The 15,792-nt window shown below is 51.7% G+C and overlaps 1 protein-coding gene across 3 annotated transcripts; it reads right to left on the bottom strand.

The window, feature by feature from the left end:
• Positions 1–89: 89 nt before the first annotated feature.
• On the bottom strand, positions 90–12,309 carry PRR7 (proline rich 7, synaptic). Of its 3 annotated transcripts, none has more exons than XM_060271592.1 (3): positions 10,988–12,309; positions 2,024–2,337; positions 90–823 (listed from the first exon to the last, which is right to left on the bottom strand). In XM_060271592.1, exons 2-3 carry the CDS (start codon positions 2,319–2,321, stop codon positions 435–437), a joined length of 687 nt encoding a protein of 228 aa, XP_060127575.1. In that variant the 5' UTR covers positions 2,322–2,337; positions 10,988–12,309; the 3' UTR covers positions 90–434. The 3 variants fall into 3 exon arrangements, with proteins under 3 accessions (XP_060127575.1, XP_034961752.1, XP_034961754.1); XM_035105861.2 differs by having other exon boundaries at positions 2,024–3,111; positions 10,988–12,304; XM_035105863.2 differs by having other exon boundaries at positions 2,102–3,111; positions 10,988–12,301.
• Between the last annotated feature and the right edge of the window lie 3,483 nt (positions 12,310–15,792).

Here is a 15,792-nt window from a genome sequence, read left to right as displayed (position 1 = left end):
AGTGCACACGGGACTCTTTAAAAGCACAGCACAGCCACCATTTCCGTGGCACCCACTCATCAACCACCCAGCACCAGGTTTGTAATAAATCAGGTTCCACAAACTTTTATTATTTTCAAAATGTAACAAACAAAAAATAGGAAACGAACCCAAAGGCCCCCTTGCAGTCAGCACCAACAGAGCCTGTAGCGGGCCCAGAAAAAGGGAAGTGGGCGAGATGGGGAGACCAGCCCCAATCTCACCCTGGCCAGGAGGTCAAAGAGCAACTGGGGGGGTGGATCTTTGCACTGCGAGGGCTCATGGCCCAGACATGGCTGGAAGGCTCGGACTGAGAGGCTTGGTGGCTCCCACAGACCAAGGGAACAAACAGGCTGCTGGGATCCTCCAGCTTGTGTGCAGCAGCAGCAGCAGCCACAGTCCCACCCAGGGCGCAGCTAAACTGCCGTAGTCCTGCCAAACAAAGGCATTGAGACCGGCAGGTGCCAGGGGCCTGGCTCATAGCTGTCTCTGGCGCTGAATTCTGAGTCTGTCCAGCTGGGGAAGATGCGCTGCGAGTGCTCAGCCTCCAAGTAGAGGTTGGTGCAGGTGGGGCCCCGGCTGGCTGTGCTGGGCAGGTGGAGCGCTGAGCTGTAGCCCCGGTCCAGGAAGAGGGGCTTGTAGCTGGGCGGCTGCTCCTGCTTCTCCGGCTGCTCGTGGCTCAGGAAGGGGGTGGTGATCTTGCGGTACAAGCCGCGCGTGTCCGTCAGCACTTCGCTGTAAGGCGGTGGCGGCTCAGCCATCAGCACTGCTTCCTCGTAGCAAGGTGGCTTGGATGGATCTGGCTCTGCAAGCAAAGCAATCACAGTGACCGAGTGCAAGGAACTGATACAGTTAAGCGTGCCATCCCACCATTGCTTGCTCTCTTCCCCCAGGCATACAAAATACAAGCTCCCCTGTCCCGAGCAAGGTTTGGGGAGAGACAGAGACACAAACACCCTAAGCTCTATTATCACAACCCAAGAGCTGGCTACAACCACAGACCTACACTTCACAGGCAAGCAAATGGGATCGGGGATGGTGCAAGACTTTGGATACACGGAATGGGCATTCTGACCCCACCTTCCCCTTAAATAAACCTCCTGAGATCCTGCCCACTTCAGCAGGGGCGTAGGAATGGGGTGGTGGTGGAGGGGGCGGGCCACCCTGGGTGCCACTCTGGGAGGGGTGGCAAGATGGCCTCTCACTCCCCCCAGCTGTAGAGCGGTCGAGGGCGCACGCAGTCCGTATAGACTGCACATGTGCAGCATCCCGTACAGTTGCCGCACATGCACAGTCTATGGGATGCCGCTCACGCAGCATCCCGTACGGAGTGCGCATGTGCGGCATCCCGTACGAAGTGCACATGCACAGGGTGCCACATATGCACACTCCGTATGGGCTGCGCCACCCTGGGTGCCGGAGAGGGTTCCTCCGCCACTGCACTTCAGCCCTGCGTACCTAAAAGAGCTTCTGCAGCCCTATCATACAGCCCAGACACAGGTCTAGCTCTAAGGGCCTTCTGGCAGTTCCCTCACTGCGAGATGTGAACAGGGAACCAGAGAGAGGGCCATTTCTGCAGTGGCACCCACCCTGCGGAAGACTCTAGTGTCAGATGTCAAGGAAATAAACAACTATCTGACTTTTAGAAGACTTCTGAAGGCAGCCCAAAGCAATGTTTTGTTTCATTCCTTTATATTTTGTTGGATGCTGTCATTAAGGGAGCTGAAGCTTTGCAAGCTCTGGGTGAATACCGTAGCAGCTCGGTCTGAAGGCTGAACCCTTTCAGCCTGCTGGAGGCAGCTTTGGCTCCCTTAACTGTAGCTCAGTGGTGGGGCATATGCCTTGCATGCAGAAGGTTGCAGGTTCAATCCCCAGCATCTCCAGAGAGGGAGGGGAGAGACTCCTGTGTGAAACCCTGGGGAGCCCCTGCCAGCCACTGCAGCCTGACCTATGCTAGATGGACCAATGACTTGACTTCCTCTGTTCTCGCCGGCCAGCTACCCACCTGCAGAAGCAGCGCTCCTCCCAAATGCGACCGTATTCTGCACCAGGAGTGGGCTCAGTCCCCTTCGGGTGCCCTTACCATGCCTGCAGCTCCAGGGCCTCGGGGGTGGGAGGTGAGGGCGATGGGGCTCGATCCGGAGTCGGTGAGGTACCGCAATGCCCGGTGGGTTCCTGATGTACCCGCCCCCGTAGCCGGAGCCCCCGTAAGCAGGGCCCCCATAGCCTTCGTAGTGGAGGGGCTCCATCTCCAGGGTGCGCAGGTGCTGCTCTCGCAGCCGCTCCTCCTGCCGCCGCTTCATGCGCCGCCGCAGGTAGCTGCAGAAGCAACATAGCAACACAATGAGCCCCCAGATCAGCCAGAAGCCAGCAAAGCAGGTGAGGAAGGTGTAGGTGCCGTGGGACATCACCATCTTCGCTCTGGAGGACTGGCAGAGGTTTTGCCCTACGAGCTTTGAAGCCAAGGATTCAGTTCCAGCTGGGGGGGGCAGGAGACTCTTCTCTCTTTCCCCCACTTTTGGGTGTTCTGCAAAGAGGCAGGGACTAGGCTTAGTTCTGCAGGTGCCTTTGCCTGTTCTGCTTCCTCCCTTGCTGCCCAGTCATATTGATGGGATCACAAGCCTCCCCTCTGCTCTCCTTGTACGTCCAGTTTCGCCTTTCCCCCAAAGATTGTGCAGGGTACTCTCTTTCAGCTGCAGTACAATCCAGGGCCACCACCAACAGGGCCCTGCTTCAGTCAAGGCAGTGGAAGCGGGAAGCAGGGTCTGCAGCAGCTCAGCCCCTTGTGAGTTATGCGGCCTCCTAGAAGTGCTCTGCAACTGCTGCCATGGAAGAGGTTGGCCGGAGACCGGGGGTGGCAGGCTTGAGCCTTTCACAGAGAGGGGGAAGTTCTGGCTCCTAAAGGAGCCCAAGGGAGGAAAGGAGAGTGCTGGGAAGGCTCATGGGCACGGCCTCTGCTCTCTTCTTCAAACGCCCGAGTTCTTGGATACTTGGGGTAACACGACCAGTAACACCAGCACCCGGCCCAACTTCTTCCCATCGCTGGCTTGGGGCTTTGCAGGGCCAACAGCACTTCCGACAGGAGCTCGCTCCCTGCAAACAGACAGACAATACCATTGATTGTAGGAGGCGACAGACAAGCGCTATTTTGCAGAACCCACCCTGCCTGCTCTAAGCCCTTCCCCAGCTAACAAGAGCACAAGCCACTGGTGGTCCAATGGAGGAGTGTAGAGCTTAGAGACCCTGACTGCAAACACTGCCTTCCCCGTGGACATACAAGCCTGCGGCTTGGCTTGGCTTCCCTCCAGTTGCAACTGCAAAGTAGAGGGGAGGAAAGCTTTTGGTTAAATGGGTGTATTGTACAGCCTCCATCCCCTGTCCATCACTCTAAGCCTGTGACTACCAAGTGGGCATGTGCCCCCTTTCATGCAGCCACAGTACTGCCCACACACCACCACATGCGCCCACTCTCATTCATGCACTGAACACTCGCAGACCAGGCTGGGCTTATGGCATTCAGGCATGCTCTTTGCACATGTTGCAACCAAAGCTGTGGGCCCCCATCACCATGGCCATTTCCAACCGAGGTGATAAACTGCCTGGGATGGAGCGAACCCAAATTCCAGACCTGCTGCTGCTGTGGCATTGAAGGGGAGGACTCACAAAAGAAGCAGGGCACAAAAGCACCGGGAGAGGTCGAGAGAAGACAGCGAAGCACAAGTGCCAGAGCACTACCTCACTTCTCCTCCTGATGGCACTGCTAGCCCAACAGCACTCCTCTGCTCATCCACAAATCATTGCAGAAGTCTCCTGCCCACACATGTCACAGCTTCACCCCTCAAGGGACTGCTCTCCACATGGCGCATCACACGCCAGTGCCAAGATGTGTGTTGATTCCTCCTTCTCTGCCTTCGCTTGCCCCCTACCTCCAGGTTATGGATGCCAACCAACAACCTCCCATTCATATCAAAGCTGTTTCTGATGCAGCTTAGGGACCACTAAGTGTGGAGCAGGTCGCCCTGAGCTGAAACTGAACTTTGACACTTGCATCAGGTAAAGGCCCCACCATCAGCTACATCTCCACCCTCCTCCTGCCTGCTTAGTTCATTGCTTGTTAGTTCTGATCCTTGCCAGTAGCTACACCACCATAATCTAAGGCAAGGAAGTATGATTCCCAGGATATTTCATAAATGGACTGATCCTAGAACCCCATTTCAGGAAATCACAATCACTCCAGAGGGAGAATTCCTCCTGGATGTATACTGCAGCAGATCACAAGCTGTGGGGATGCTGTCACTGGGCACACCTTAGTCCTTGGCACATGCTACGCATGAGGCTAAGGCAGGAGGTGGCATGCATGAGGTGGGTGGGGCCAGAGGCAAAAGTGGGCGAGGCTATGATCTGAGTCTTGCCTTTGTACACTTAGTCTGCATTCTACTGTAGGCAGGCAGAAGCCAGGCACAGACGCAGCAAGAGGTATTCCACATTCCCACCCAAGCAAACACACTTGAGGAGGCTGCAGAACAGGGCAGCAGGGGGCGTGGCCTAGGTAGCGAGGGTGCAACCAAGGGCCAGGTAGAGAGGCCTGCCTGTTGTTGCCCACTTTGGGCTAGTGTGCACCCTATTTAACTTTGGAATCTCTGTAAGCACCGTTCATAGAATGGCCTTTCAAAATGTCATCAAAGCTTCCCCAAATGTTAACAGGACCTATTTGGGATTAGACCTTTCTGAGGAACTCTGTACTGAGGAACAACTCCATTTCCCCTTACTGGGGAGCCTTTAAGTATCTCACTGTCACCTCAAACACAGCTGAGAGGGTATTCCCCACTGTATCAAGGCATTAAGAGATAAGCCTGCAAGCTTTTATTATTGCTTATGCTAAGCCAGCCTTGTTATCAGAGCCCAAACCCAGCCGCTAAAACTTAAGAAGTGGGCTGAGCTTCAGCCTTGTGGGGATCTCCACATTACTGAGAGTCCCTGTCAGCTGCCAACCCATGTGTTTTAAATGTACAGAGCCAGACTCAGAGTGCATGATTAGCAGCCATTAATAGTTAGGATTAACAGCTAGCAACTAAGCTGTGTTCCTGGATCTGGTCTCTTGCTTCACATCAGGTCAGATCAAGGTCAAGTGTTCTTTGTAAGAAGCCCATCAGTCAACAAGCACTGAGTGGTCTGTCAGAAATGGACCCTGGCCTGAGTAGGCTGCTGTTTACCTTCCACCTGTCTGCCATACATCATAAGGCAGGTGCAAATCAATACCAGTAAGCATTATACTATTTAGTCAAAAGAGATACCACAGGCCAGCCAATCACAGAAAATGCCTGAAATGTCAATACAGTTGACCACTGCTTTACGTCTTCCTCATAATGGCCCTATAATAAAGTTTTGGGTTTGAATGGACTCTTTTGCCACCTGTGTGGTGCTTGTCTGGATCCTTTCCTTTGTTCTTATCCATAGTCTAAGGCAGTAGCCCCAAAATATTCCATCTGGGACTCAGCCAGGGCTAAACTAAACTATATATTCCCTTGAGCTATAGGCCTTCTGAATCTTTGACAAGGCACATAAGTAAGCCTTTCTACTTACTGGTATTTATGTGCAGGCCCATTATTAAAAACACACATTACATTAAGACTAGTTACAGGCAGGTAGCTGTGTTGGTCTGACATAGTCAAAACAACATAAAAAAATTCCTTCTAGTAGCACCTTAGAGACCAACTAAGTTTGTCATTGGTATGAGCTTTCATGTGCATGCATTCTTGTGTGCATTCTTCAGATATACTTCGTGTATCTGAAGAAGTGTGCATGCGCACGAAAGCTCATGCCAATGACAAACTTAGCTGGTCTCTAAGGTGCTACTAGAAGGAATTTTTTAAATTTTGTTTCGACTACATTAAGACTGTCAAGTTTACATTCAGAAGTGGTGGCCACAAGTTAGAAGAGAAAAGGAAGTGTTACTGGGAAAGCAGGTGGGTGGCTGAATCCACACAGGAAATGAAGCAGCCCGTGAAACATGGGTTGAGTGGGAATGTCCTTTGTCCCTTCTTTGAATGCACTTGTCCCAGTTGGTGGCTCCATCAAGGAAGTGTGATTGAGCTAAAACAAGCCCAGGAAGAACAACTTTGCAGCTGCCAATATGGCAGCAACAAGGGAGATTGCCAAGATGAAGTCAAGCTCTCCCTGCCCCCCCCTGCTCCTCCTGGTTTACGCTTCCCCAAAATCTGCTAATTAAAAACAGGATTTTCTAAGGAACTACAAAATTTCAGCATGATTAGGTCAACAGCAAGCTGACATTTACTAAATGCCCACAAAAAGGCTGCAAATGATCACGTACAAGGGTGAAATTTGTTAATAGGCACTGAATTCAGCTTTCCGGGAAGACCAGATTTTATGTTTAAAGTATGTTTCTAACCTTTATTGCTGTGAAGGCAGGCTTGTAAGGTTAAGCAATGTGTCATGATAGACTGGTTAATTGGTTAGAGTACTGGGATAGGACCAGAGAAATCAGGGTTCAAATCTACGCTCAGTCATGAAACTCGCTGAGTGATCTTGGTTCAATTACTATTCAATTACTAGTAGCCTATCAATAGCCTAGCCTAGCCCACGGGTTGTTGTGAAGAAAAAATAGCAGAGGGGCAAGGTATGTGGCCCTGAGTAACGCGGAGTAAAGCAGGGGCATAAATGTAATGAATAGAAGGGGGGGGGGAATCCATGAAATTTCAAAAGCCACAGTGGGAGATGAACAAGATATTCAGTTGCCAGGGAGAAGATTTACAGGGTTGTGCACAGCTCTCTGCACCTTCCCATTGGTTAGAAGAAAGTATAATGCAAAATGACCCAAAAATCTCCCGAGAGATCTAAAAAAAGAAAAACGGCAATAAGAAAACCACTGACAATTTGGTTCCCCTTGATGGTACCTCAAAATATGCCAGCTGAGAGAGCCTACCTCATCTTATCCAATTTTGGCTCAACCGGGTGCTTGCTTTGATTTGCATAATTGTACAAAGATTCAGCTTTCCTAGAATTAACAAAAACATACACACACACACACACCCTGCTTCCGAAGAAGTATAGAATTGCAGACACTTTCTAAATGCAGAGCACAGAGAACTCTGTAACAAAGACAAGGTTGCAGTGCCAGACCTCCACCTGGGACAACCTTGGTACTCAGTGAGATTGCTGGTTGCTGGCCAGAAGGAAGAGGTCACAGAGCTGCCTAGATCTCCCTGAATATTCTGCTGTACATGAGAACAGTATAATCCCAGCAGAGACCAGTGCAATATTCATACACCTGCAGGACAAAAAAAGCTCTAGTTATAGGTGGCCATAAACCAGTGACCAATATATGCCTCTGCTGGGAGGCAACAGCGGGCATTGCCCTGATGTCCAGCTTGTGAGCTTCCCAAAAGCAACTGGGTGGCTACTGTGAGAACAGGAAGCTAGAGTTGATAGGCCTCTGGTCTGATCCAGCAGGGATCTACTTGTGTTCCAAGTGAACCTACTAAATGACCCTGTCTTATTGAGCCCATGGTCCTCAGTGCCAAGGTATTCTCAAGGCAATGCCACCACCAGTGGCCTTAACATCCTGTTTAAGATACCAAATAAAAATCATGCATTCCAGCAGAGAAGGCCAGGATGGTTCTTCCAAATGTAGCTCATCTTTACCTTCTTCCAAATGTAGCTCATCATCCAATGACTTGGATGATGGGCTTGAGAGCATCCTGAGCAAGTTTGCAGACGACACCAAATTGGGAGGGGTGGCTAATACCCCAGAGGACAGGATCACACTTCAAAATGACCTTAACAGATTAGACAACTGGGCCAAAGCAAACAAGATGAATTTTAACAAGGAGAAATGTAAAGTACTACACTTGGGCAAAAAAAATGAAAGGCACAAATGCAGGATGGGAGACACCCGGCTTGAGAGCAGTACATGTGAAAAGGATCTAGGAGTCTTGGTAGACCACAAACTTGACATGAGTCAACAGTGTGATGCAGCAGCTAAAAAAGCCAATGCAATTCAGGGCTGCATCAATAGGGGTATAGCATCTAGATCAAGGGAAGTAATAGTACCACTCTATTCTGCTCTGGTCAGACCTCACCTGGAGTACTGTGTCCAGTTCTGGGCACCACAGTTCAAGAAGGATACTGACAAGCTGGAACGTGTCCAGAAGAGGGCAACCAAAATGGTCAAAGGCCTGGAAACGATGCCTTATGAGGAACGGCTTAGGGAGCTGGGTATGTTTAGCCTGGAGAAGAGAAGGTTAAGGGGTGATATGATAGCCATGTTCAAATATATAAAAGGATGTCATATAGAGGAGGGAGAAAGGTTGTTTTCTGCTGCTCCAGAGAAGCGGACACGGAGCAATGAATTCAAACTACAAGAAAGAAGATTCCACCTAAACATTAGGAAGAACTTCCTGACAGTAAGAGCTGTTCGGCAGTGGAATTTGCTACCAAGGAGTGTGGTGGAGTCTCCTTCTTTGGAGGTCTTTAAGCAGAGGCTTCACAGGCATATGTCAAGAATGCTTTGATGGTGTTTCCTGCTTGGCAGGGGGTTGGACTGGATGGCCCTTGTGGTCTCTTCCAACTCTATGATTCTATGATTCTACCTAATAAATATCCTTTCTGTGTGTGTTTTTAGAAGTCCCTAATAAGATGAGGATGGGTATGGATACATGCACCTCAGTGTGTTATTAAGGGTTTCTGCATAGAAAGCATTGCAACTGGCGATGTGGGAGGGAATTGCAACAGGGCCTGTGCACAGCTCCCAGAGACTCCAGTACCTCCCCTCCTCCTCAAATAGGAAAGAACAGCTACGCCTGTGCTGGGCAATGCAGATCCCAGCCTCAAATCACGACAATAAATGTCAAAGTAAAGACTTAGCAGCACCTTGGCAAGGACTCCTCCACAGCATGAATCTGGCCTCGTGCAAGGCTGGCATCTACGGGACACTGAGATGACTGGTGTGCTGTGTTGGCTGCGGCTGCTGGAGGGGTGGGGGTTGGGAGGAAGGAGCATTGCATCAAAAGGACTAGTCCACCTTAAAAGCACAGGCTGCCATCCATCCAGAACAGAGACCTCTGGTGATTCTGGAGCACTGGGCTTCCTTGCCTCTCCAACGTCAGATCCACCATTTGTGGTCATGAGGCCTGCCCTTCCCCGTTCATCTTCAGACATATGCTCAGGACACATGTTGGCTTCTGAAGATAGGGTGCCTTTACAGGTAATATATGTCCCTACCAGGACTGTGACAGGCTGTAGCTTCTTCTTGCACACCAGCTTTGCTCATCCATGCAGATGACACCAATAGCCCTTGTGCACAAGTAGGTTACATACATTCCTATGCAGCAGTTTGTGTGTGTGTGTGTGTCCACACTGAATGGGAAACTGAACAAGCTCTCAATTATTTTCTCTGATAGCACAGAAGGCACCTCAGATTCAATGCAAGCACTTCTTACAAAGACATTTTCCTACCTAGCCACCACTACAGAAGCTCCCAGCCTTAATTTAAATTAAAGCTGATACACATGAAGTCAAACAGACCACTGAGCATGTCCATCTGACCCTCTGGCAATCCACAGCCAGGCATGCATCCACTCCTAAAGTGGGCATCCAGGAACCACTATGGCTTTCAGGGGCACTTAATTTCTGCTGTCTCCTGCCTGATAAGCTTTACAGGTTGCCCTAAAAGTCCTGACTCCTGATCGTGACCACGCGAGGCAGCCTGCAAAGGTTAATGGTGTCCTGCTTTTCCAACTTATGGTCCAGGATCAAGATGCAGCCTAGAAAGCAAATTCCAGGGCTGAGCCCGGGCATAAATTAAACCCTGGAGGTCAAGTTTAACAGACTGACATCTTTTTAGCCACTGCCTGTCACTCAAAGGAAGCTGCCTTATACTAAAATCAGACCACTGATCTGGCTCAGTGTTGCCTTCGCAGACTGACAGTAGCCAAAGTTCCTTGGCCCAGTGTTTTGGTGGGGCACAGAAATTAGTATCAGAGCAAGAATAACTGGGGAACAAGGACCGTGGCCTGATCTCTCAACTGAGCTGTGGTGCCTCCTTCTCTCGAAGGATTGGGGGGGGCATTTGTCTGTTTTGTTTTTTTAGAAGGCCGATTAACCCTGCCCACTCAAAACACTAAAGCAACCTTCTGCCACTGCTTGCATTCCGGGAAACCCAGTGGGCCTATGCAAGGCCCTCCGACTCTCCCCCCGTCTTGGGGCATGAGGATCTCCGGTGCTTACAGTAGCTTAAGATGCTTCCCACCTCTCCGAATAGCGTCTCTACCGTGGGAGTGCCCATTATCGATGCTGGGGCAGCAGCTCGTCCCGCCGCCATCCACTCTACCCCGCAAAACACAGCAGCTCCAGCCAACATGAGAGGCACCGATCCTGAGCTGAATCCACCTACCAAGCTGGCGCTGCGAAGAGGCGGCTTTTGCGCGCGCACAGACACACCAAACGCACGCACGCACACCCCACAACGCAGAGATGGGTGCGCGCTCAACCCAGGCAGGCGAGAGCGCGCAGGACTTCTCTCCTGCCCCCCCCCCCCGCGTTCCTTCCCCAACCTGCCAACCGCCTCCTAGCAAGTCCATTGCCAGCGCCGGGTGATGCCGCCACGTCCCCCAGCTATGCCAAGCCCCCAGGTCCCCAAGCAACAGGAGGCGCCGAAGCTGCAACCCCGGAGGGTCTTTCCTGGGGTCGCCCCGCTCGCTTGGGGGCGAGCAGACCATCAGTCCTCCTATCTGCTGGCACCTTAAGGGGTAGCTGCACGTGGGGAAGGGGCGGCCAGCCGGGGCCCTTCCACCAGTTGTGGGCAGCTGAGGGGTGGGGGAGAAGAGAGCAGGAGACAGGCAGCTAGCTAAGCACAGAGGAGCCTCGGTTGGCAGGTCGCTGGTGCTGCCGCCGCCGCCTCGATGGGCCCCCGGTGACTCCCAACAGGGTCTCTCGCCTTTTTCGTTCTCACCGTCACTTCCAGCGTCGAGATCAGGGATCGCCCGCAGGAGCCCCATCTCGGGAAGCCGGCAGAGCCATCCCCTTCAGCTTCGGTGTGGGGTGGAGCGGGGCTGGGGCTGAGGCAGGCGCGGCCAGGAGAGCGGGGCGTCAGGCGTGTGGGCTGCCTCTCGCCTTGCCCATTGCCCGACGCGGCAGCTCCACGCGGGCGGTGCCGGGCTCTCCCTTTGTCTACTCCGCCGCAAGCGCTCGCGCGTCTCTTCCTTTCTTCTTTCTTCTCTCTCCAGCTCCTGCCTCACTCGCTCCCTCGCTTGCTCTGCCGGCCCCGCCCTCTGGCTCCTCCCTCCGGCGGCGGTGGCCCTCGCCAGCCTCTTCCTGCCCACTTCGGGGGGCTTGCAGCCTCGTGGGGAAGGCGCGCGAGTCTTTCCTGGGAGAAACCCCGGGACTCCAAGGCCGTCCGGAGTGGGGTGCGGTGGGTTGCCGGGAGGGGGACCTAACTAGCGCCAAACAGCAGTGGCAGCAGTGCCTGGGGCTCGCTGATCTTGGGGGCTCCTTTGCTTGCTTGCTTTTTTTTTTTTTCCTCCTCGTTGGAATTTCCTGCCGGGATTTGCTTGGCTCCCTCGCTTTCCTTTCCGATCCGGGCGGGCTTCTCCCTCTCCTTCCGACGTCACGACTGTAGCCTCGGCACGTCAGGGCCAAAGCGGGGGGCGCAGAGGTGGGGAGAACGCCAGGCAGCAGGGAAAGTCCGGCAAAAGCACCTCCGAGGCCTGGTCCCTCCCAGCCCCCCTAAGAGAAAGACGTGATGTCTCCCTCCTCGCTTCCCGAGCCAAGAATAGTCCCTGGAACCTAGGCCTTGATTCATAGCCTGCTTCCCCCACCTCCGCCACCCTAACGCACACAGACGCAAGAGGAAATCTATTCCTAGGCTCTTGTCTTGGTGAGCAGCAGCACAGCAAAGCCTCAAGAAAGCAGAAAAGGCTTGGGTTGGGGGAGACCCCCGGGTTACCTAAAACCGCACGTGCCGCTCTGATGTGTGTGCTGGGAAGACGCGCATGCTGCAGATCCCCCGCTATTCTCAGATCTGGGTTCTGGAGGCCCCCTGTAGATAGACAGATGCCGTCTTAATGTGGCATGGCCTTTCCTTCCTCTTCTAGAATGCCCAGTGCAGGTGTCCACCAGAGGACCCAGTTAAGTGAATCATAGGTTGAAAGTCTCTCCTTAAAATCGTGCAAGGTAAGGGTTAACAATGGAAAGCCCATGCCCAAATTTGCCCTTCCCCTACCAGGCCCCCTCTCCTTCCTAACCCAAATGTGAAGGGTGAGTATGAAAGGAGGGGTGCGTGTAGCAAAGGGAAGCCTCCAGTGGGATGTGGCATGGCTTGGCCAGCAATCAGACACCTTGTTCAGGAGAGGGTGCTTCCCAAGTGCTGCCGTTGTGCTGTGGGATAGTCATACCCTGTACTGGCACAAATCCCAGGTCATGCAGTTAAAGCTGGAGATCTTGTGCAACAGATCCACTCCCCCCAAAGATGGTGACTTATTGCTATAAAGAACAAGTCAGGAATTTCAATAACCCTTGCTTTGTGGTTTTCAGCCACCATTTCTGCCCATTGTCAAACCTCCCTGCAGATCGTCTGGGAGGTGTGAGGGATATTTACTAACTAGGGGTTGTAAAGTCTTTCTTCACCCCTTACAAATACCCAACCTACCAGCACGGCAGAGCCTGGCCTACTTGCACACCATCAAGCGCAGACTTTTTTAATGTTTCGTTTGTAAAGACCCAAATAGCTGTTTGGAAGGGTCACTGCACCACACTCCCTGGGTGCTCTGTTCCTCATTGATGACGCCGGCTGTGTTTTATGCTAGGCCCTTTCACCCCATGGACCAGAGAGGGCTGGCAATACGGTAGTGCCTGGAAGGGCTGCCTGGGTCATTGTTACTGGAGGATTTGCAAGGAGCCCTGTGGAAGAGCCTGGGGCTGGTCAGCAATGCCTCCTCCCCTCAGCCATGTGCTCTCTGCAGAGAGCTGACAGTTGTCATTCCTGACTGCAGAGAAGCAAGCAGGGTGGGGTGTGGGGGGTGCGCACACACCATGGCAGCAATAATGCAGCCTGCAGGCCTCTCTGTGCTGCTGTCATGGTGACAGAGCCGGGAGAAACACACGAAGCTGCCACTCAGTAGTAGTTAATGAAAAGTGTCGTGCCTGCCTGGCGAAGCCTGGGGAAGGGGAGCTGTGAGGAGTCCTGTCAGGGAAATGGAAGTGGACAGATAACCTTGTCACCTCACCACAGGGCAGGGGCAAAGCAAGGGTATTGGGACTTGGGTATGGATCACCCTAAGGAAATGGCGAGGAAGGGAGACAGTGGACACACATAGGAAGCTGGCTTGAAACCTGAGTCAGGCTATTGGTCCCTCTAGCTCAGTGTTGACTGGCAGTGGCTCTCCAGGCTTTTAGATGAGGGACAGTCCCTCAGGGTGCTAGGAATTGAACCTGGGGCATTCTGCATGCACAGCAGATGCTCTTCCACTGAGCTGCATCCTCAAAAAGGCACGACCACTTGATAGACCCACAGGATGTGCCTAGGCAAGCATGCTGTCACATCACCCAGGTGTCCACATTATCCCAGTCTTGAGAGAGCTCATCCCAGGGCACCAATATGAAATCTCTCTAAAGTCCTGCTTTCTGGTGCTGAGAATGTTACCACCTCCCTGCTGCCTAAGGTGTCTGGACAACATGGGTGTGATATATTTAAAAAATCCCTTGCCACCTAGCAAGACAGCATTGGCAAGCAGCTTACCAAGTGGTTACATGCAGCATACCAGGCAAAGTCAGCAGCCATGTTGGGCATGGGGAGCTGTGTGATGCAAGAAATAGATGTCAAGTGTTCTCAGTTGCTAAGGGTCCTGATGTACCTACCTGACTGCTGCCTTTGCTACAGAAGAATGAACACTCCTTGTCATCACCGAGTTGTCCAGGAATCTTCACTTGCACCATGGGATAGACTCTGAGAGAGCAAACAGTTACATGTCATGAGTCAGCTCTGTTGTGCTGTGGCTGTTGCCCCCTGTGGAATGTGACCCAGAATGGCACTTCCTGTGTGTGGGTAGGAACTGGGACTTACTCAGCGTTGTGCATGGAACATTGTATTCCTACTGGAACAGGCCACTTGCGGATGCCCATTCTTCAGCAAAAATCTACTGAACATTAGAGCCTTCTAGCCTTTTCCCCTGGTTTTACTAGCATACTTTAGTTATGTTAGACCCTGCCTCATATCGGAATCGAGAATAAAATTGCCAGTATCATCATGCCGTTATACAAATCTATGGTGTGACCATACAGTATTTGGAATAATGTGTACAGTTCTGGTTGCCTCACCTCAAAAAGGATATTGTAGAACTGGAAACAGTTGAAAAAAAGGGCAAACCATATGATCAAGGGAATGAAATGGGGGGAGGGCATGACAAAGGTTGCAGCATTTGGGACTTTTTAGTTGAGTGAAAAAGTGAGTAAGAGGCTACAGGACAGAAGTTTATAAAATTATGCATGGCTTAGAGAAAGTGGATAGAGAAAAAAAAATTTCTCCCTCTTTCACAATACTAAAAGTCATGCACATCCAGTAAAGCTGGATGGTTTGACAATTCAGGACAGATAAAAGAAATTACTTCTTTACACATCGCAGACCACCAATTTGGATGGTTTAAAAAGAGGACTGGACAAATTCATGGAGGAGAAGGCTATCAATGGCTACTTCTCAGTCAGAGGCAGTAATGCAACTAAATACCAGTTGCCGAAAGCCACTGGAAGGGAGAGCGCTCTTGTGTTCCGGTCTTGCTTGTAGCTTTCCCACAGGTATCTGGGTGGCCACGGTGGGAATAGGATGCTCTCCACACACACACCCCATGCCTCTCAAAATATTTTCATTCATCTCCTGCAATTTCTTCCCTGTTACACTTGTACTATATCTTCCACCCAAGCTGCCACTATCTTTCATTCCTCGTCCTTCTTCCCTCATAACAGTTTCTTGTGTCCCCTTTCTTTCTACCCCCCATTTCGTATTATTCTTAAACAAAGATTAACCTTTTATTTCTCCAATTTTGTTCAACAACATCTCTGGCCTTCACCCCTTAAAAGAGGGGCCCTCACACCCTCACCTCTACACAATATGTGGGGGAATCTGCTGGTGCTCATCTTGCTCCAGGCCTCCAGCCAAAATATTACACCACCGTGAAGGGGTGGTATGGGCAAGTGAGGGAGGCACTGAGTAAATGGTGGCACTGAGGCCTATCTGGAAGTGGGCAGATCTCCACTTGGCTCTGGCCTACTGTTTGAGAAACACTGACACTGAAGGAAGATCACACTAAGGGAAACTCGATTTTTACCACTCATTCGGAGCAAATGTCAATCAGGTTTTCTGTGGAATGACATTTGCTCAAATTCAGCACCAAAGAATGGATTTTAATGGGGAAACAGAAAACTGCTTGGATGGACCCATCCATGCTTCCTAGAAGGGTGCACAACCCCCAAGACTCTGGGGGCCTGCAGATGTGCCGTACTGTAGGATGACACAGTCTCAAAATACTCTGGACTTTGGCACTTTGGAACACGACACTTGCGACTGCAACTCCACAACAACCCAGTTAAAAAATCAGGTTTGCTGGCTAGATTCTTAACTGCACAGGTCATGGCTAGAATCGAGAGAAAGGAGGGAGTATCCAAAAAAGCTGCTGCCATCAGCCGCGTGTTGTGCGGGGTGAGGAGCTGTTTCCTAGCAACAGCTAAGAGCGCTGCTCACCCTGAAAAGAAGCCTCCCACAGTTCA

The sequence above is a fragment of the Zootoca vivipara genome, chromosome 2 (assembly GCF_963506605.1).
Source record: "Zootoca vivipara chromosome 2, rZooViv1.1, whole genome shotgun sequence".
NCBI classification, from domain to species: domain Eukaryota; kingdom Metazoa; phylum Chordata; class Lepidosauria; order Squamata; family Lacertidae; genus Zootoca; species Zootoca vivipara.
This window is presented reverse-complemented; position numbering and strand designations above follow the sequence as displayed.